Here is a 22,941-nt window from a genome sequence, read left to right as displayed (position 1 = left end):
GGCATGAGGCGATTTTGTGATCTGCTATTTCGCGAGACCGCAAACAACAGCGCGCACGCCACCGCCGCTTCCGTCTTCGTAGAACTGTAGCAGTTTGGCTGTCGAAACAGCCGTAAACATGGGCATAACCATAAGATCCTCGTCCTCGCTGATTTCACATATTCATACCCGAAATGAGTCCGAATTGATCTACCCCGAGCGCGGTAGCAGAGGCCGTAAAAGCGCGAAAGTCTGCTCTTCGTTCAAATCTCGTTTGGAGACGGTTGTCCTGAAGCGAGTCACACGCCGGTGTGAACACTCCTTGTCGATCAGCGCTTGTCGCTGGTCGCCCCCTCCGTGACGAATTGAGCCGCGCGACCTCCGCGAGTCGCTGTGTGAACCAGCCTTTATACAGTTTAAAACAAGCTATGGTATGTTTTCTCAGCTCGCGTACAACTGTCCTTGTCGAATGTAACAATTTCGCCGCTCAAAAAAATGAATATGAATTTGGGAATCGTTGGGCACAGACTTCAACATGGTTGTCATGCTATTATCGCCGGGCTGTTGATCTGGGTTGATCGGAAGGCAGCTAGGGCATCATGCGGCCTGCGTGCTGTTTGCTTACGGCGGTGGCGCTGTACGCTGGAACAGTTTAGTGACTCTAGAACAGTTGGTATACGGTAGACTGAAAGCAGCAATTTTTCTTGATGCTTATGCGTGACTTCAATAAAAACCTGCATAACCAAGCAATCGACCTTGGAAGGTGAAGAGCGCTAGCCTAGCAGACGACCTTCGCAGAGTAATATAGAACCTCGATTTGTAGAGGCGACGTGTAAGTAACGTTGTTAGCAGATAAATGCATGAAAACGAATTACTACGCTAGCTGGTTAACATAGCTTAACAGCGTCTCTTTCATGCCGCTGGTTTTCATGGAGTTAACCAAAAAGTCCTAGCCCTATGTTTTCCCAGTTCAGCCGGACTACGGCGGAAGTTTCCGAATAGTTAGCCGAAAGAAAACCTGACTGACCTGACGATGGTGGTCTGTCGGTAAGCAGCCTCTACAGAATAAAATAATATATGTATATATATATATATATATATGTGTGTGTGTGTGTGTGTGTGTGTGTGTGTGTGTGTGTGTGTGTGTGTGTGTGTGTGTGTGTGTGTGTGTGTGTGTGTGTGTGTGTGTGTGTGTGTGTGTGTCTGTGTGTCTGTGGCCTCCAACGGGATTCGAGCTAGCTGCGGCGCTAATGAATCTGCTTCACTTTGAGAACATGAAGGAAACGAAAGGCTCGCCTCTGCGCCACACAGATTTCGCTCTTTCACATGGTGCTCTCTTGAATCGAAACTTTCAACTGCGCCTAATGCGAGTGGCTTGAGCAAATACTTGTCTCGGCGAATTTTGTATCCTATCCTGCAATTAACTGCGCTTATTGCATTGTTGACGCCTTGCTTATCGCACGTGCAGATCCAAGCGTTAAAAACTAACGAATGGCGAAGGGTTCATAGTCTCTGAATGGTTTCATAATCCGCCATGATGTTGTCGTTGGCAGCAGACGACGCAGCACGGCACTGCTACACAGCCTAATCTACATGGTCGCGTAGTACGCGCAGACGATGCTGGCGCGATTGGACAGGCCGACTTCGGGTTCTTCACGATTCCAACAATACGCCTGTATGAGGGCGAGAAGGCAAGTGATTCCTCTAGCGATGCCGACGCGAATGGCTCGCCAACACACGCGAGAACGACACCAATCCGGGCAAGTATAAAACTACATACTTGCTAGAACTAGAAATAATGAATACCGGCGATGTCGACGGGCGGCCAGGTCCAGACGCATAGTGCAATCAGTCGTGTCGCGTAGCTTGAACAGGTCCGCGTCGCACTGCAATTGCATTTCTTCATAGCGCGCCAGATTTTTCGGGCACAGCGTCGACGCATACGTTCCTCAGGAATCTGCTAACACACTCACGTAACAGCAGCGCACGGAAAGCCGCGTATTTGCTCGGTGGACCGTCGGAAATGCAAGGCACTTGGTCAATTCACCCTGGCTGCGCTGCCCGCCGTCTGCTGCCAGCGACATCACGGCGGATTACCCGGCATGTTGCTCTATGAACTCTTTAAGCGAAAAAACAAAACAAAAACAGTCGCAGAACACACCCGATGTCCCACAAATAGATCCTCACCTCCTGCGCCTATGGGATGCGCGCAGGTGTCAAGCCCTAGAAAAAGCCGCGTCAGAACAGAAAACTCCGCCTGAGGATAGCCGCGCGCTCACCTGGATCAACTGAGCACAACATGCCGCAGAACTTGCACGTATTTTGTGCAGTTCACTAACGGGCATATCAGGTAGTAAACGTAAGTACATGCCGTGCCTTCTCCAGGAGCTTGCATGAAGCGATGCATGCTGGGTAATCCGCCATGATGATGTCGTTGGCAGTCAAAGAGGTTCCTTGTTGGCAGCAGACGGCAGGCAGCAGACGGCAGGCAGCGCAGCCAGGCTGAATGGAGCGAGTGCCTTGACGTTTTCGACTGTCCACCGAGCAAACATGTAACTTTTCATGCGCTTCGGCAGATTCCCGAGGAACGTACGCGTTGACACTGTGCCCGAAATATCGGGCGCGCTATGAAGAAATGTAAAGCGATGCGACGCGGACCTGTTCAAGCTACGCGCGAAAGAGTGACTGCCCTATGCGTCTGGACCTGGCCGCCCGTCGACATCGCCGACATTTATGATTTCTAGTCCTGGAGAGTAGTTTGATACTTGTCCGGATTGGCGTCGATCTCGCGTCTGTTGGCCCTTGCGAGCCATTCGCGTCAGCGTCGCTAGAGAGATCCTTTGCCTTCTCGCACTCGTGCAGACGTATTTTTGGAATCGTGAAGAACCCGCAGTCGGCCTGTCCGATCGCGCCAGCATCGTCTGCGCGCATTACGTGACCATGTATGAGGCTGTGTGGCAGTGCCGTGCTGCGCCGTTTGCTACCAACATGGAGGAAGGAAAAACTAAGAGGGAGCGCGCAGCAATATCCGTGAAGCCTAGTCATAAAAAATAAAAGGGGGTGAGTGCTACCAACGACAACATCATGGCGAAATACCAAACGTGCATCACTTCATGAAAGCTCCCTTTAGTCCCAGGTACTACCTAAAGACAGACACAAGCAAACACACCGCCTCATATGTTCTGGAGGCGCTCAAAGGGACAGATGTACTCGGCTTATGCACCTACGCAAACTTTACATCCCCGACTCGATACCACAACTGGCGTCACCAACGCCTACCACGTACAATTACTACAGATGAGGTCAGCACTGCACTCACCCGACATTATGAGACACCGCATCGCCTACAAAGTCCTGAACAACGATCGATAGCTCGATCAGCTAAACGGAGTACAGTCTATCCTGAGTATATCGAATTATAAGGTGCTGTGAGATGTAATAAATGGAAGGCGAATCTGTCGAGGCAGTTTCAATTCTTGGAATCCAATTGTGACGGTCATGATTTACATGCATGCTGCGTGGTGTAATCGCAAATTATGAAATGAGGTGGATGAAATTAAAATGTTTCCGTAATGTGTTTCATTTACGTTTCACAGCAGCTTATTCACGTGACGTCATTGTAGCTTTACTGGCAACCATGACACGCACAATGCAAGATCGGAGAGGGGGAAAGAAAGAGAGAGAGGGCCTTCGGTGAATCATGAAACAGCATCGGTGAAATCCGAGCTCTGGTTGGATGGCGTTCCAAACGGCGTTTCAAGTGTCCGACAAATGAACGGCAGTAGGAAGTACGGTAGACCGGCGCCTATGCTTCGGAGACATCTTTTTGTGTGCTTTTAGTGTAGAACCGCCCAACGTTATGGCGGCTCCATAATACAAGGTTGCCACAACTGCCGCCAGCTAAACGTGATAGTGAATAGGGTTACAGACCACTTCCTGTTTAGTTTGGTTTTGGTTTTGTGGGGTTTAACGTCCCAAAGCGACTCAAGCTATGAGAGACGCCGTAGTGGAGGACTCCGGAAATTTCGACCACCTGGGGTTCTTTAACGTGCACTGACACGCACAGCACACGGGCGGCTTGCTTTTCGCCTCCATCGAAAAGCGGCCGCCGAGGCCGGGATTCGATTCCGTGTCCTTGGGAGCAGTAGTCGAGCGCCGTAACCACTGCGCCACCCCGGCGGGGCAGACCACATCTTGTAGAAACGTACTAATCAGTGACCTGACCAAGAAGCCGTTTTAAATACTGGTTGAGGAGACAATAGACGTGCCGGTGAGAAAGCTGTGCATCTAAGCTATTACACCGATATAGCTAATAGTGCGACCTTTCTCGACATGTATACGTAGGAAACAGCTGATGGGCGGGAAGAGTCGGCCTATGAGACCGTAAAAAATGTTTTCTATTACCATTCGTTGCGCGTAAATGATTGTTTCGGGAAGGAACTGATGGCGCGAGTGAAATGTGTGGTCAACGTACTGTGGAAGAAATTGCAAAGAGACAACCCATCGCTATAACATTAGTCAAGTGCGTTTCACTTGCCACACTGTCGACCTGTTGCCGCCACAGCTGCAGAAGCAGTGCCTTGATTTCATGGTCAAAGATGGCCATAATTGTGTAATATGCTACTACTATATTACACAATAATTACGGCCATCCTTGACCATGAAATGCGGCCAGCACATTTTATCAACTGTATCAGCCGGCAATAAAGAAAAAAAAATGTAGCAGGCAGCCTATAGAAATCTCTACCTCGATGCAACAGCGACAGGAGATGAGGAGCCTTACTTTCTCCGTCTGGGACATGTTGGCTTGCCACCGCGGACTCGCTAAAGAACCACTCCACCACTGTTACGGACAGAAGCTGCAGCGTGCGGTTCCTAAAGCAAGTGCATGTGGACGTAAATAACCGCGCGTACCTGGTGTTCTTGCACCCGATTCTGGCCGATATTCGAAGAATGAACTCTTCCAACCACAGAACACTGGCCCTCTACGCCTGTTTGAGCTCAGTATTTGAAAAGCCTGCTGATTAGATTTATCAAGCCTTATGTGCTGCGGCAACACAACAGCCTGCTCAACCTCGAGTCCATTCTTTTATAAGTTGAGGACGCAGACCGGGAGTAACATTGCCCGAATTCGTGCAATATAACTTGAATGCTGTTGAGAACGATGCTCTAAAACAGCGATGCTTTTCTTTGGATACGAAAGCTTCACAACGCCTTCACTACTGAAAGCTTCGCTACATCAACAAGTCCAGCCGCTTGACCATCAAAAAGGTGATGTGACCTTGATCTAATTAATTAAATGCATAACAATAATAATAGTTGGTTCACAGGAAGGGAAAAGCGCAGTATCTGTCACACTTAATTGTTTCTGTGGACACCTGGACCGCGCCGTAAGGAAAGGGAGTAGTGTTCGAGCCTGTAAGGGAAGGGAGGAAGGTGAGAGGCCCGTCATCTTCACACCTTGCGACGACTTCACACATCGCCACTGTCTACCCCTGCATAAGGGGAGGTGGTGAAGGGTAGCAGTTCCTGGTCCTATGTGACTGGGACGGTAAGTCAATGCCGCTTGCGGTAGGGGATAGCCAGCCACCGAATTTTATCTGTTGTAGGCCGTCATTGCACCCGCCACTGTTTCGGTGGTGGACGACGGCTGTTAATTGTTCCGGCGCGCGTCGTACTTTCCTCTTCTCTTTCCTTTCTTCTCTATTTTCTCTTCTGTCAGCACGAGGCAGCGGAGGTGGCTCAGCTACAGAGCCAGTAGCAGACCCGTGCATTTTCTTTTCATTCTTCCTACAGCCACAACAACAACCCCTGCAATTTTCCATGCTACTCCCCTGATGGGGCTGGGGCAGGTAGGTCACCGCCGCTTGCGGCGGGGGCTTGCCTGCCACCGGTTTTATCTGTTGTAGGCCGTCATTGCACCCACCACCGCTTGGGTGGTGGACGACGGCTGTTGTTGCGGCGCGCGTCTTTCTCTCCCTCTTCCTTTTCTTTCTTCTCTATTTTCTCTTCTGTCTGCATGAGGCAGCGGAGGCAGCGGAGGGCCCCGCCGGGGTGGTGCAGTGGTAAGACGCCCGACTACTGTGCCGGAGTACCCGGGTTCGAATCCGACCTCGGCGGCTGCGTTTCGATGGAGGCGAAACGAAGAGGCGTCATGTGCTGTGCGATGTCAGCGCACGTTAAAGATCCCCAGGTGGTCGAAATTACTCCGTAGCCTCCACTACGGCTCCTCCTTCTCTCTATCCACTTTCACTCCCATCTTCCTCCCTTCCCTTACGGCGCGGTTGCGGTGTCCACAGAAATCAAGCGAGACAGTTACCGCGCCTTTCCCTTCCTATAAATAAAATAAATCAGGCAGCGGAGGAGGCTCAGCTACAGAGCCAGTAGCAGGCCCGTGCATTTTCTTTTCCTTCTTCCTACAGCCACAACAATAACAACAACCATGCTTAGTGCTGAAGCTGGCGGCACCAAAATGGCTGTCATCAATCCTTTCAGTTGCCCCTTCTTTGTCCTTCGTGGCCAATGTCTTGGACGCGTCCAGCATTTCGCCTCGATGGTTGAATGTGACAACTGCAGAGCTAATTAACCCTTATCACATACCGGTAGCTGCACTTACTGTAAGTTCTGCTGATCCTTCCCGAGTAGACATCTTCGCCACCGCTATTGACAAGTTCACGCCGACTCAACGGATCCAGCTTCTTGCCCTGCTTTAAAAGTTCAATTCCTCCATCGATTTGATCGCACCGTCGTTTAGGCCACAAATCGCCGACTACGGAGTAATTTCGACCACCTTGGGATCTTTAACGTGCGCTGACATCGCACAGCACACGGACGCCTCTTCGTTTCGCCCCCATCGAAACGCGCAGCCTCCGCGGTCGGGATCGAACCCGGGTGCTCCGGAACAGTAGTCGGGCGTCTTACCATTGCACCTCCCCGGCGGCGCTTATTAAAGGCAGATGTCCATGTCCACTATTTCGTGGTGTCTACAAAAAGTGCGCTGCGCCTTCCTTCCCCAAAACAACTTCAATAAATTAGTTGTGGTTTCCTGGTTAACCCTAGCTGAATTGCCACAGCAACGATGGAAGCTTCTTTTGCCTGCTACATTATTACCCTATCACGCCCTATCAGTGTAAGGTGCTAAATTATTGGGGACACTTAAACTCATCCTTTAAGAGTATGACGCGAGCATAAGTTACCAGTCTTCTTCTTCGGCTCCTCCTCCTCCTCCTCCACGGCTGTTAAGCGTCAAGCGTGGCCTCCGCCGGAACCACGTGACGGCTCGAAACCTGGCGCAGTGTTGCTATCGCAGTAATAAATTGGTTTAAAAAAAAGGAAAAGCGCATCATATCTGTCACACACTTCTGTGTGCACCTGAACTGTGCCTTAGCGAAGAGTGAAAGATGGCGTTGAAGAGGAAGTAAAGAGGCATTATAGTGGAGGGCTGCGGAGTAATTTCGAGCATCTGGGGATATTTAACGTGCACTGACACCGCATAGCACACGGATGCCTCTCCGTTTTGCCTCCATCGAAACGCAGCCTCCGGCGGTCGGGTTCGAACCTGGGTACCCCGGCACAGTATAGTCGGTCACCATAACCTCTGCCCCCCGCGGCAAGGCATAGCTTCAAAAAATAAATATGTGGCTCCACTCCACGCTGTGAAGGATATATTGAAAAACTTTATTTTCAACCAGAAGGCGATCACCCCCGCCCCCGAATGTAGGGCTGGAAGATGGGGCCGCTGCGTTAAAGGCTGGCTGGCAGGCCTTGGCTCATGGCAGCCTACTCCGCCAGGTAGACGATTTTCCGAAGGGTCCGAGCTTTGCCGCAGGGTCTCCCAGTTCTCTCTACTAAGTATATTGTTTCCCACCCCGAGAGAGTGCGGGCATTCCCATATGTGGTCGAGGGTCCCTCTCGCCCCACAATCACTACATCTGTCATGGTCTCTCGTCTCTGGGTACACATGGTAAGCCAAGACCGGATTCATGAACGTATTAGTTTGCAAGCGCCTCCATGCAGCAGCTTCTTTGTTATTCAAGTTTGGGTGTGGTGGGGGTACCAGCCTACGTGCCAATCGATAATGGTTGATTATTTCCCCATAATTTAGCAACCGCTCCTCGTTACCCCAGTTGTCGGGGGGTCCCATGGCTGCCTGGAAGTAGAGTTCTCGAGCTAGCTCACGGGCCGCCTCATTGCCAGGGACGGCAGCGTGCGCGGGTTGGTTGGTTGGTTGGTTGGTTCATAGGAAGGGAAAGGCGCAGTATCTGTCACACTTGCTCTGTGGACACCTGAACCGCGCCGTAAGGGAAGGGATGAAGGTGGGAGTGAAAGTGGATAGAGAGAAAGGGGAGCCGTAGTGGAGGGCTACGGAGTAATTTCGACCACCTGGGGATCTTTAACGTGCGCTGACATCGCACAGCACACGGACGCCACTTCATTTCGCCTCCATCGAAACGCAGCCGCCGAGGCCGGGATTCGATCCCGGGAACTCCGGCACAGTAGTCGGGCGTCTTACCACTGCACCACCCCGGCGGGGCTGCGCGGGTGTCCAGATTATCTGTTCAGTGGTTATTGGCTAAGGATCTTTGCCGCCTCTGGCGAGATCCTGCCTTTTCCAAAATTTTGAATGACAGTCTTACTGTCGCTTATGATAAATTTTGCATAATTGTTAAATGCTTAACACTAACAGTATGCAAAGCAAAAGGTAAAAGCCCCAAAAATATCTTAAGCTATATACTAATGACCAGTGAATGGGATGTGGGCAAGGAAACGAAATGCTTAAAACGCCTATATTTTACATGAAATATAAAACAAAACTTGAGTAAAAGAAAGCATAGACGTGAACAATATACACGTAAGAAAGTTCGCGAATGACCTGTTTCAATCCCACTAGAAATGCTCATGAACTGGGGTCAATCAGTGAAACATTTTTGTCGAGACAGTATTATTTTAGTTCACGCAACAACAAGCTTGCGAACTGGCTGCTATCTGTCACACACTTCTGTGTGTACCTGAACTGTGCCTTAGCGAAGAGTGGAAGATGGCGTTGAAGAGGAAGTAAAGAGGCATTATAGTGGAGGGCTGCGGAGTAATTTCGAGCATCTGGGGATATGTATTTACAACATGGACAATATTTTTAATGTCCTAGAATTTGAACACTAACCAAAATCTGATTCTATTGTGAGTGGTCGGAATGTGTGAAAGTGGGGGGCGCTGCCCTCTCAGAAGAAATCTTTGGAGGGGGTGAGGGTACATTTATGCAACATGATACCCGTCTGGGAACTCGTTTTGAAATTTTGAGAGGCTGTGAGGGGACTAACAGTCGTGGGCATTGGGCAGCGAGTATTTGTATTGCTTTGAAACCTCTGCCGAATTTTTCGTTTTTTTTTTCTTTTATTTTTGAATGCTCTACTATTTCAAACATCTCTTTTCTATACGCCAAGTACCCGCGGAACTGTCAGTGTGGCCCGCATGCCAAAATTAATTTCAGACCTCTGGCTAATACAGCATGCAAGGAAAAAACATATTATAGAAGTTTCGCTCAGTAGGACAATATACAAATGCCTTTAAAACTATAAAAGCACAATTTGCACTTCAGTTGAATCAGCCCTCGACAAACACAGTTTAACACAGTTTGGACCAAACGCTTTGAGCTCTTCAAGCTATAGGCACGTTAACTCCACAGTTTACGATGAGTGAGGTCGATGTGAAACTGGTCGGCAGCAAAAACGCTCATGCGCGCCATGTTGTTCGCGCATGCTGTTCGTGCAGGGTTCGTCAGGCTAGTCGCGAATACGGTCGTAATGCCAACACGTATCCCGTATCATACCCTTCTGCCGCCTTTGAACGCAGTCCCATGGTGACAGAGAATAAAGAGCTTGAACCAAAGTGAACATTCGTTGCGAAGTGCTTGTCTGACACAGCGTCCTTAATTTTTCCAACGCATTCATAAATCCACACACAGGTAAACAAATTTACGAGAACTGTAACAAATATAGATGCCTACGGTGAAATGAAATGACGTGGTTCGCGGCGGCTCGAGCTGTATATACGCGAGCGAATTATGGAAAGCAGTTGCTGGTAGTACGTACTCCAACGATGCCACCGACACGATTTGCGCGCAGTATGTCAAATTTATAACACACACACACACACACAAATCGTTTCACCCTATAAAAATACAGCCGCGCACAGATAGGGAAATAATTGCGGCCGCACTATTTGTGGTCTTCACGCTGGAGCATGGCGAAGTGTAGGAAGACCTGCTCCAGCGTGAGCTGCGCCACCGAGTAGTCGGCCACGTTGAAGACGCCCTTGGCCTGGTCCATGACGTCAAACACCTCAGCCCAGCTCATGTCGGGTGCCGAGAGGTGGTACTCAAGCAGGCCATTGTGTCCGCCGATGAGCTCGATGCCAGGCAACCGAGCTTGCATGTAGTTCTTGACGCCGTCCACCTCGGTGCTCAGGGACTGGTCCTTGCTGCTGTACGAGCTGTGCGACGTGATGGACGTAGCCGACGGTTTGGCGCCGCACACCTTGATCATGATGGAGTAGCCGCTGCCGAACTTGTTCTTGAGATGCTGCGGTGAGCCGATGCAGCACAGCCGCCCGTTCACCATGATCGCCAGCCGGTTGCACATGGCCTCGCACTCCTCCATGCTGCGTGGACCGCGTTCGTCATGCCCCACACTTTCTGGCAAAAAGGCTAAACAGCTAAAGGGCTAAACAGGAGTTCGCTCTTCGTTAATTGCGAGAAAAGCATCCGTGGATGTTCATTGCATGTTAATGCTTGCATAGTTTCATCAAGCAACATTTCTAAGGTGTGCAGAGCTTCTGCCGTCGCTGATGCCAAATGAAAATTGCTGCATGGCACGTACCAGTGAACCATGGTCCAAACTTTCAAAGCATTTCACACGGTGTTAGTGTTATTCTTCACTCCAACTGAATCTCTCTGATTTCAACGACTTGCGGCGATCTTCCTAATCCCAATCGGCGCGTTATACGGGCAGAAGGGAAAACCAACATGCCCAAACTGGTGTTCGGAATTTGCTAATATCTTCCCAACTGAGTAAGCTCAATAGCGCTCACTCATCATCACCTTCAGCCTGACTGCGTTTACTGCAGGGAAAGGTCTCTCCAGTTCGTCCCCTGCTGCGTCACCTTGCCTTTGCATTAAACGTCCTGAACATGCAGTTTTATTCCCTGATACAATCTGCTCACTTCCGGTCTCTTAACGTTGTTCCTTTTTTGTCTTACAGCTCTCTGCGTGGTCCTCAATTTAAATTGAACTCTTCCGACTCCGCGTGTTATCTGAGGAACGCAGGCACACTGTCATTTATGATCGGAGAGTTATATGCCGCTCAACATATTCCAGAAATTTCAGTGTCGTTGTCCACACATGTGATTGCTGTAAAAGGCAAAGACCTTGAGACAAAATACGTGTAAATAAGAAGTGTTATTAAAATAAATTCAAAACATAAGTGGTCCCAAAACAGAACCTCGAGGCTCTCCCGACATAACCGAGACAAGGTCAGAGCTGATGCCGTTGATTAATACATTTCGTTTCCTTGACTGCAAATAGCTCTCAATTCATCTGACTACTGTAGTGTTTATGTTTCTTTTATTTTCTCTATCAAATATGCATCCAGAAAAATGCTATCAATTGGAATATTTCGATCGCATCCGGAAGCTATATCATGGTAAAATTCAACAGTGGTGTACAAGACGACCTTTTTCTATATGTTGGTGATTACTGAAGAAAACTATAGAATTAACGTATATCTTTAACACTAACAGTGTTGAAAACAACAAATGTTCCAAGATTTTACAACAAACTAGAGCAAGAGGAATTGGCCTGTAGTTTGAAACGTTAGATTTTAAAAAAGAATAGGTGCAACGTCTGCAGTTTTATAATCGTAAGGTAGCTTACTCTCTGTAAGTTACGTATTGTATATTACGTGGAGGCTACATAGGCAGCACACTTTCTCAAAACTGTGGTTGAGATGCCATCAGGAAAGCAAGCTTTTGAATCGCCGATATTTTCTTGCAGTTTCGCTCCACAATTAAGAGTGAGGTTAATCTGATCCATTGAAACAGGTGCACATTTCCAGGCTGCAAGGTAGGATTGCCACAAGGTAAAAACACCGCCTCAAGAAATCGTTAAACAACGTAGCCGTTTCATAACTATCGTTGACTAACACGACCTTTGTACTGAACAGCGGGGAGTTCTCCCTTATCCTTTCTACAACGTTTCATGTATTTCCAGAATTTTTTTGTTACTGCTTGCAAAATCTTCCGGTAAGTGTGTGTGTATATATATATGTATACGTAAAGGAACATCGTGTTACTTAGTAGACCGTCGAAAACGACAAGAAGCTACAGCTGTAAGCCGCCGAGAGAAAAAGAAACAAAAGAAAACAAATGGTTATTTGAATCCAATCACATCACAGCTTCCCGCAAGAGCTTTCTTTCTAAAATACTGCGGAAAAGCTGCAGAAGGTCAAAATTTTCTGTTAGGTGAAACTCGTAGGAGAGGGCGAAACGAGACAGCGCTGGCTCAGCGAAGTAGGGCGTGCAAGGGCAACAGAACAGCGTTTTGATAACTCTTTTTATTGAGGGGACCAGCAGTTGTATCAAGGAGTGCGTGTTATGGCGCGAAAAAACAGTTCTCTTACACCTTCTGAGCGTCACTTTTTAGAAACCAGTCTGAAAGACAATTTCGTTTAATTTCGTATGGGTGCCGCCGAGGTCGTTTACTCGCAAGCACCGCGTGTGTTCCACGATGTCAATCACGCTTTTTCACAAAAACTTCCCAAACAGCGACACGGCAATAAAACACAAACAAGGAAAGAAAGCTTCTCATTAACTGACGCGCGCGAAATCTATCTAGCTACGCGACGTACTACGTACACTAGAGCCCATGCTGTAATCAATGTTCACACTGCACGAAAGCAGCGCAAATGACAGACACAAAGGACGGCTACACACGTACAGTCGCGAGCAAAAGTGGAGAGACCACGCTAACTGCTACGATTGCTTTTTGATGTATAAAAAGATGTGCCCGAGAAAATTGCTTGGGCAAGGAGGCAAGTACATTATGCACGGTACCTAATGCACTTCTCACGAATAAGTGTTTCACTTTCAGAAAAAGCTGGCGGGTAGTTTTCTCAAAGCGCATGGTCTCTTCACTTTTGCTCACGACTGTGCGTGTTGGCTTGTCCGAATAGCCTATGACAAATAGTGTGTGGAACGGGCAGTCGCAGTGACCGATACCGAATTACATACACTGGGAAGGAGCAAGCCGCAAAAGAACGAATTTCATCTTCTGCGTGGATAACTTCCCGCACACTGTACGCGTACTTGGCTGTGTACAATTTGCGGCTGCGCGACGAACTTTTTGTCAAGATATGCGTCAAAAATTTAAGGGGCCCAAAAGCCACAGACGAGCAGGCGCTGACGACCTTGGCCGGCTATTTTCTTTTCAGTTCATTGGACCGAGAGGGAGGGAAAAAAACGAGCAGTAGGGGTGCGGGGGTGGAGGACCGCGCGGGTGGTTTCAGAGGAAACCTTCAAAGCAATTCTGCCTCGAAAACCATGTCTTCTACGCGGCGCCTCGGGGTAGATCTTAAGATACGACCAGTGAGAGCGTGGTCTCCCACCCCGCGGAAGTTTTTTTTTCATTTTTTTTTTCAGGTGTAGCATTCCCTATGGCCTGTCATCTGCGCATTGCCTTTGGAAGCTAAATTAACAGACGCTTCCTTCATTTGTTTGTGTTTTTTTTATCGTCTTCCGTTCAAAATGAAACTTGAAATTTCTCCAACCATCACTTATTTTATTTTACAAAATCCGACGTTTCGTAGCCGGCTCGGCTCCTTCAACGGTGCAAGGAACGGGGCTTAAATGGTCCAGAGGGAGAAGAAGGGCGGGGGGAGGAGAAGGGGGGGGGGGGACGACAGACAAATCTGTCGAAATGTTTAGCTTCCATTCAAAGTGCCAGAAACGAAGCGCCGCCAGACGAAGCGCTCGCACGTGGAGGCTGGGACATGCCCGAGGCGCTGAAAAGCTCTCCCTTTTTGAAAACGAGTTGTGGTTCCTTGCTTTATTTTTATTTATTTTGCAACAAAAACATGGTGTATGCGTGTGTGCAGCGCAAGGTAGAAAATATACAAAAGTAAAACCCCTCAAAAAAACTAAAAGTAGCGCCATCTCCTCTCTCCTCCTCCGGCGGCGCCGCTCCTCCTCTCGCATTTCGACCGTGGCTCCACCTACGGGGTGCGCGACTAGCGCGCGCTCTCCGGAGCAGGCGCCGGTCACGGCCGTCTCGATCAGCGCGCGCGGCGGGCGCGCGCACAGGTAAAAGCCCTGGCGCCGGGTCTCACCAGAGCATTTCAGCTTGCATTTTGTCTCAATGTGTTCAGGTTCAAATATTGCTCACTGCTGAAACATAATTACCGAATGTTGACAGGAATTTCCCGCCAAAATAGTTTCCGCTGTGAGTGTCTTACACCACATGTACGCGATTTCGGCGTTGATTCAACTCGCCGTCATCTCAGTGTGTCCGTAGTTCGTTACCCTTGGCCTAACTCAGCGGCATGCTTTAAAAAATTTGTAACTAGGTGGCGGACAGGAACAATTTAGCAACAGTCTGTGCATGGTTTCTTTGCAGCGTTGACTGGTTTGCGAGCTGCCGGTAAACTTGAGAAGTATGGCAGCAGTTGTCTTCCATGTATTTTCAACTTCAGCCGCAGATCAAAATTAACTAGGCGGCGGAAGCTGCAGTCTGTCTGGTGTCGTTGCACCTTTGACTGATTTGTGAGCTACCGGTAAACTTTGGAAGGGTGGTAGCAGTTATTTTTTTTTATATTTTGCGCTGAGATGGTGCCGTTTTCAGCTGTCATGGTGTGTCACCATACGCACACGATTTCGGCGTCGGTTTAACTCGCCTTCACCTCTTTGAGTCCATCAGCCGTTGATAAAAGTTGGTTGGTTTGGTTGGTTTGTGGGGTTTAACGCCCCAAAGCGACTCAGGCTATGAGAGACGCCGTAGTGGAGGACTCCGGAAATTTCGACCACCTGGGGTTCTTTAACGTGCACTGACATCGCACAGCACACGGGTGTCTTGCTTTTGAAAAAATTTAACTAGGCGGCGGAAACTGCAGTCTGTGTGGTTTTCTTTGCAGGTTCTGCCGTTAAACTTGAGCAGCATGGTAGCAGTTGTTGTTTTTTTAATATTTTGCGCTGAAACTGTTTCGCTTTCAACTGTCAGTGTGTGACACCATTCGTACGCGATGTTTGCGTTGGTTGAACTCGCCTTCACCTCCGTGCTTCTATAAGCCGCCGCAAAAGTGCGTAACATGCTTAAAAAAAAAATAACTAGCCGGCGGAGAACAATTTAGCTAGCAGCAGTCCGCGTGGCAGCAAAACACACAGCGATATGTGCCGCGCGCGCGCGCGGCCCGCACCGCTGGAAAGGAGGAAGCTGCACGCCCAACAAAAAAAAAAAAAAAAAAAGCGCGCGAGCACGTGACTGCGCTCGGCCAATGAGAGGGTCGAACGACGAAGGAGAGCGCCGGAGAGGAGGCGGGCGGCAAACTTCACATGTTGGCGCTACTTTTAGTTTATTGAGGGGTTTTATACAAAAGCTGCGGCTCGCGCCATCTGTTGCGGCAGCATCGTACGATTGAAGGAATTTTCCAGTGAACGCCGCATCGCAGCTAAACAAAGCGGAAAAGTTCTTTCATACTCGCTTAGCTATTACTTCCGTAATTAATTTCTTTCTAATGACGCACCTAAAGATTAGCTGAATGTTATAAGGAAATGCATACATTAGGTCCACTTTCATTCGCTGAGAAGCAATGCGGTTCTGTGGCGGAGTGATAGCGTGCTCGCCTCGCACTGCGAAAGAACCGTGTTTGACTCAGCGGATGTTCGCGAAGCTTGTATTGCTTCATTATTTTTTCTGATTTTCGCGTTACGACCACAGCGCCGACCCTGACTTTTCTGCTACACTTGGTCCTTAAATCGAGTTCAAATTTTGCGGGTTATTCCGCTGCCTCCCACTAGAGGCGAATAAGCGCTTCTCGCGTGCGCGGCGCGTGAGGTGACGTCACTTGTTCGGGAACATCAGCGTAACAGTAGACGGCCAAATAGTGCCAAAAGTCGAACAAATTAGGATCCTGGGGCTGTTTCTACAAGCAGATGGGTACAACGATACAACGATAAAGAAACTGAACGCGTACGCCACGCAAGTCACGGGTCTGTTCAGGAGAATCGCACTCAAGGGTCGGGGCCTTAAGGAACGAAGCCTCCTGAAACTAATGCAGGCTTACATCACTAGCCTTATATGTTACGCCACACCATTCCTAAACATTAGATCAGACGAAAAGCAGAGAATAGACGCACTCATCAGACGATGCGCAAAGAGGGCTCTGGGACTACCCATCTCGACCTCGACTGAACGCCTCCTCGAAATGGAAAGTTGCGCGCGCCCCCTACGCGACCGCCGCAAAGCAGGCTGGGAATTGTGAGCGTGGCTTGCCGGGCAGGATCCGGCGCAGGAGTGGTTCGACATGGACGTCGCGCAAAAGCAGGTAAACAAAACTTTTTTTTTGGGATGCTAGCAATGCTTTTGTAGCATGCTTGCGCCGCGCAAGTGATCTTTGCATTGCCGTACAACTTTTTTTGTGGTTTTGCAGCCGACGCTACGAGCGCGAAGCGAGTATTTTCGCACGTGAGCGCTCGTGAAGCGCGCACATGTGCCAGTGTATAGTTTTAGCTATGCTTCAGAAGGCACGAGCGCGATCCTACGGCTAGCAGGCGTGCAGGCGTGTTTTGCTGGTAAGCGCGCGCTAACAGTGCATTTATTTACTGGTCGCCCGTCGCGAACCTTCAAAGTTTCTGCGGCTGTCCCGGCGGCAGGCGTAGTACGTAGCGTACGCATTCATGTTTGTTGCAACAGTGCGACATAGTCTTGTGAGAATGTACGCGCTATATTTTAGCAAAATACGTCGTTATCGCGCACTGCCCATTCAATCTTTTGGTTATAGCGTGCTATTTAGTCTACGGACGAGTCTGAAACAAGTATATCGTCGAAAGAAACGGACAGCGCATTCGTTCAATGAGTACATCTTGGAAGAAAGTAGTAGTTGAGTTGGTGCTTAGCTTGTGCGAGCGCATTTTCTTGCCTATAGTGTTGTTCGAATAGCACGCAGCAAGTGCGAAGCAGAACCAACAAGCACTGTTACATTGTGTGTAGCTGAGCATATTTTTGCGATACAAATAGTAGTTGCTGTCTGTGCCATATTCAACGAGTTTGACGGCTCGTACTATCTCGGTCGCGGTGTCCATTTGTTACTACCGTGGAGTGCAGATAGGCGCAGCCAAAATATGAACGTGCCTCGGTGGCTACAAGTAACGCGAACGCGGTCGAAAAAAACTGCGGCGGATATTTTGCTAACGTGAAAAACATGGACGCGCCAGTACCTTGTACTTGGGAGGCCTCGGAGTTTTAGTTAGCTGGTGGTTTACCGAGGCCGTCCTTGTGCAACATTCTTCACGACCGCGCGTAGTAAATGAAATGGGTTCAGCGTTGCTTTTCAAGCATGCTTGCCACAAGTAACCAAGACACAATGAATGAATACTTTATTTCAAGATCGCATTGGTGATGCCATGATCAGCTGTGTATGCTTCCATGCTCTGTTTATATGTGGAGTGCCAAAGAAAACATTTTGACACTTGCTTATACCCATGTTGCAGGTACCACTGCAAGCCATTCATAATGCACTTCCTCTCCAAGCAAGGCTACCGAAAGGGCCATGGACAAAACAGTTAAAAGACGTTCCAGATGGGTTCTCAGAGCAAGGAATCTTGGCACATCAGAATTCACGTGGTGCTCAGAAGCATACTGTAAGCGGATACAGGATGTTCAAAGCAGAGAAGGTGCACAATGTTCTTATTTGCAAGGCTGACAGATCCACTTTTCTTAAAGCAACAGTGGAGGCATCATTCTCTTTGGCAAAATTATATAACACTGCTGCTGTGCTCTCGTCAAATGGAACTGTGGACGAAGGAACCTGCAACTGCCGGGCTGGAGCTGCAGGTGTTTGTAAACATGTAGTAGCAATTCTATGGTTTGTATTAGACCTGAAGCGCTCTGGGGCAGCCTACGTGCAAGACACACAGTCGTGTACAGACAAACCCAGAGCATGGGGTACTGGGGCAAAGAAGGCCAACGTGCACACACGCGAGTTCTCAAAACTGCGTTTTGTGAAACATATGCCAATGAAAGCTGGCAGGTATGCAACTCAAGAAACCACAGTTTCTCTGACAGTAACAGAAGACCATATTAAGAGAATGTATCAGACACAGAAAAATATTCCAAACGCCATGCTATGCAAGACGCTGGAGGACAACCACTTTCAGCCCGTACAAGTGAAAAGAACACGTCAGGAGGAGGCTCTCAGCCAGATGCCAATCAGGTTGCCGGTGCAAGCCCTGTGGGTTGAGCATGTGCCAGCTGGGTACACGTTCGGCTCCTGTGAGCTTACTTTAGAAGACTCATGGGCCCTTGAGCAAGCGACTAGGATGCAGAGCGGCTCTACAACATGGAGCTTCGAGAGATCCAAGCGCCTGACTGCTTCACACTTTGGAGATGTGGTGTCACGGAAGAAGCCAGCTGATGAGAAGTTTTTTAAGAGGTTGTTCGGGTCTAGCCAGATGCAGACCAAATACATGGCTGATGGTTTAAGGAATGAAGATGCAGCCGTGCAGCGTTACATAGACAAGAAAAAGGTCCCAGTTAGGATTTACTGTTGTGGGTTGTGCGTCAACCCTGGTGTCCCTGTTCTTGGTGCAACGCCTGACCGTGTTGTAGAGCAGGGAGGAGATTTTGGTCTCCTTGAAGTTAAGACCCTCTCAGCTGCCAAGGAACGGGGTGAGGAATTAGAAAATGCTGTGAATACGGCACCCTACCTGAAGAATGGAGTTCTTAAACCAACGCACAAGTACTTTTACCAGGTCCAGGGGCAAATGGCTTTGACTGGACTCTCCTGGTGTGATTTTGTGGTTGATAATGGCACAGACTGCACTCTTCAGAGGATCACTTTTGACAGCTCGCTTTGGATTTCCAAAATGCTGCCACGTCTCCTGGAATGTCACAAGAACTACCAAGAGCACTGTGCTTGTGTGTGAATTTCAATGACTTATTTTATGTTACATTGGTCTGCAGGACAAAGATGCTCGGACTCGTAACATGCTTTGGCATGTGTTCATACTTATGTATATTTGTTTCTTAAATATCTTGTATTGCATTTTTTTCCATGAAGAAAGTGTTTTTCTGCGTAATATCGTTATGGCGATGTGCACGTTGTGCCACAACCCATTTAAATGTGTGTGCCACTAATCTGTGTGTAAAAAGTAAATGTCAAGCACCACACGTCTTGCTGCCTTGTCCTCCAAGTTCCTGTCTCTACATTTGTCGGCTACCTTCCTTGTGATTTTTCCCTTGTCCTTTGCCTGAATTTTTTTTTTTGAACCAACTTTTTTTCTCGTGTTGCTTGTCGATAAGAAAGTCGTGCTCTCTTGGCAGACAGAGGAAAGGTATTTTTTGGATTCCTTGTCCACTGTCGTTTCCTGCCACTTGATTTTCCCACCTCCATTTGCTAACCTAACCTAACTATGAAGGAGCATTTTCACATTTCAAATGTGTTTTGAATACCAGAGCATCACTCCTCATCGATAATTTTGTAATAAAAAGAAAGCGCTTAGGTTTAGCCAATAGGAGCAGTGCGACCTTTAAAGTTGAAAGTCAGGTTTGATGAAGGAGAAACACTGTGCAGCCTGATGAGGTTAAGGTTTGTGTTCATCTGTTTTGTCTTGGTATCAATGCTCATTAAGTCTGTTGGTCTGTCGGGTAAACTCCTAAGAAAAGAATGTAGCCACTGCGTAGCAACATCACGCACCTTCCTTACAGTCGTTGTAGCTTCTCCATCTGTTTTGCCAAGGTTTCATGCGACATCTGGAATTTAATTCATTTTCACTGCACGCAATTTTCTCTTGTAGCTTGACAGTTTGGTAATTGTTTTATCAACCTCACTTGTAAGGGTAAGGAGAAGCTGAACTCAGCATTGTCTGAAATGCCTTCAAGTAGTAGTGAGTTAAATTCTAAATGCTCTATTTTTTACTTCATCCAGTCATCACATTGTGAAAGCTGATTTGGTTCGACACACATCATTGCTATGTTTTGAGTCGAGCCTACGTTTTTCTGGTTTAACATCCTGTAGGCAACGAGGGACATGGGGATGGAGGGCTCCCAAACAGCTTTGACCATCGTGGATTTTTAATGTGCACATTATATTTTGCCTCCACCAAAATGGGACTTTCATGTCTGTGATTTCATCCCATGACATTGGGTCAAGCAGCCAAATTCCATAGTCGCAGAGCCATCGTGGTGGATGCTTAACTCTTTGCGGACGGAGATGACATTCCTTGGTGGTCTCGTGTCATGCCTAATAAAGACAAAACGGCAACTTCTAATGAACAGATCGGCCACTTTGATTCGGAAGATGTGGGGTCCTTCTGCTGAAGACAGATCAATTGATTTGGTACACAGGCGCTTTGATACATCTTGATCAAGGCAAGGTGCAGAAATGCTTGTATGTAAAAAGTTTTGTGCGTGATAATAGGCTTCACATGGTTTCATCTGGTCTGGAGCCCTTGACAACTGTGTGCCCATAGCGGAAGTATGGAATGTAAAAATCGTTTCTCACTTTGTGTGCTGCTGTGTCTAAAGAAAGGAGGACTGAGATTTGGACTGCTGAACCATGTTTACACTGACCCTGTGCTTCCTTTACCTTTTTTTTTTGTTACTTTCTATTGGCGGCATCCTTCTCCCCTTGTACTGAAAACCTAAATAGAAAGAAGGGAAAGCTGTCGAGGCTTTGGATTTAACGTCTAGAAATGCGAGTGTCAAAACCACTGCCAAACAATGTGCCCCTCTACTGTGGAGGTAGACGCATCTTGTCTGTCTGCGTTTTGGTGCGAGTCGTCCTATGCTTCATTTGTTTTGGTGTCCCCGACGCTTTTTTTCTTGTCATTTGTACGAGCTAGAATTCATGAGTGTGACTCTGTATAGGTTCTGCTACCTGATCCTATGAAGTTCATGTGCCTGCATGTTAAATCCTTCCTGCTACACTTTCTGGATGTCAGGACACACGCACTGATTGATGTGTTGCTGTCTAGCAGGTTCGCGTGTGGTTAATTTGGGCAAACTACCGACTTGATGATAGTCATTTATATTTGAAATATGATGTTTAATTCTGTTCACACCATGTTTTCTCATGGTTACTTTCATCTTCTATATAAAATCAAAGAAGAATTTGCAAATGCGGCGGTTAGTTGCTAGTTGGCATACACAGGTTCAGTATGTCTACTTGCTGTGTAGCTGTGATTGAGAGTTGTGTGCAAGTTCTTGCTTGTGTACTGCAATCATTGCTGTGCAAGCGAAATCTGTGAACATTTTGATTTTGTGTCTGGCGTAGTATTTGTACTTTTTAGGATGACTTGTTGCCGTAAGAAAGGTAATTCTTGTGCAAGGTTTTACTATGTACTTGCAAGCTGATGTATATGCTTCGATGCAAAATGAGTGTATTGAGATCATTAATTTAACAGTTTGTTTTTGCTTCATCATTATTGCTCATTTGGAACCAGCACTTCATTCGATGCAAAATGAGTGTATTGAGATCATTAATTTAACAGTTTGTTTTTGCTTCATCATTATTGCTCATTTGGAACCAGCACTTCAGAAACATATGAAAGTTCTTCTTTCTTCCTTGCAGAAATACGTTCTTTGGGAGGTGCACAGTTTATATGCTCATATTGGTTGCTTGGCTTTCTTCATTTCTGCACTTAAGGCGTCAAGACAGTTTTGCGTACTTCTTTTTTGTTATTGTATTTTGTAAGACTGCCACATTACATACTATATATTCTTGATTCAAAGCAACATTTTGTTTTTTAAACGTAATAGGTAGGAAAAAAACTCCCATGTGCGCATAAAAGTAGCCAAATTACAAGCGAGTGCTCGGTAGGTGCTGCATCTAAAATTTTACATTCAAAATGGAAGCAGTATCCTGGAAGATGCATGCACTCTTGTTCTCCAAACTGTCATTTAGCTGTGCATCCTCTTCTGTGATTAATGGACTCCACTACACTTTTGAACCAATTTCATTGACCCACCATCTAATTGTAGGGAATTCAAAGCACCAAAAAGAATGATCATGGCATAACCCAATAACCTCTCAAACCAAACCAGAGCTCAGCACCGTAGTGAGGCTAGTAGGAAAGCCTAACTACTAATTGTTAAGAACACAAATACCTCTTGCATAATGTCACGCATTGCAATGTTTTGTTCATTTTTTCACACCAACGGAGTTGCTTGAGATTTTGATAATTGAAGTTATTTATTTCGTTACACTTATGTTTGAACAAGACTGTATTAAAAAAATTTTTCTGCAACGTGCTTATACATAGAGATGCATTGCTTAGCATGCTTTTGTGTTATGCTCTTAAAATATATTGGCACAAGATGTTTAAGTGAGCTGTGCAATACAAGAGCCTTTCTTTGTAAGAAAGCCTTTTATTTATTTATTTATTTATTCATATACCCTCAGGGCCCGAAGGCATTAAAGAGGGGAGTGGGAAAGATACATTGGTACAGGGTACAGTGCAGCATAAAGCATCATAGGAGAAACAATAACACGGCGAAAAGTGATCAAAAAAAAAAAAAGTATTGGCGGAAAAAAAAAGAGAAAAGCAGGTGAGACAAAAAAAAATCATTTCCGACAGTCAACAATGTCACCGAAAACGAACAAAAACATTTGACTACCATTTATAAATATAGATTACATACGGCAGTCTTAAAAGAATTTGGGTCCGTAATATCAGCAATGTGCCTAGGAAGGTGGTTCCAAC

The 22,941-nt window shown here is 47.3% G+C and overlaps 1 protein-coding gene across 1 annotated transcript; it reads left to right on the top strand.

Moving 5' to 3' along the window:
* The first annotated feature begins 16,448 nt into the window (after positions 1-16,448).
* On the top strand, positions 16,449-22,810 carry LOC146197823 (uncharacterized). The gene is made up of 2 exons (XM_084593056.1): positions 16,449-16,565; positions 17,731-22,810. Exons 1-2 carry the CDS (start codon positions 16,545-16,547, stop codon positions 19,162-19,164), a joined length of 1,455 nt encoding a protein of 484 aa, XP_084449182.1. The 5' UTR covers positions 16,449-16,544; the 3' UTR covers positions 19,165-22,810.
* The last annotated feature ends 131 nt before the right edge of the window (positions 22,811-22,941 follow it).

This window comes from Amblyomma maculatum, chromosome 2, assembly GCF_055883805.1.
Source record: "Amblyomma maculatum isolate TAMU_Amacu chromosome 2, ASM5588380v1, whole genome shotgun sequence".
NCBI lineage: Eukaryota > Metazoa > Arthropoda > Arachnida > Ixodida > Ixodidae > Amblyomma > Amblyomma maculatum.
The sequence above is the reverse complement of the archived record's forward strand: the minus strand, read 5'-3'. Positions and strand labels throughout refer to the sequence as shown.

Coding starts and splice junctions, on each gene's coding strand:
- LOC146197823 (XM_084593056.1), top strand. CDS start 16,545: ATGGACGTCGCGCAAAAGCAG. Junction 16,566..17,730: donor TGGACGTCGCGCAAAAGCAG/GTAAACAAAACT, acceptor CCCATGTTGCAG/GTACCACTGCAAGCCATTCA.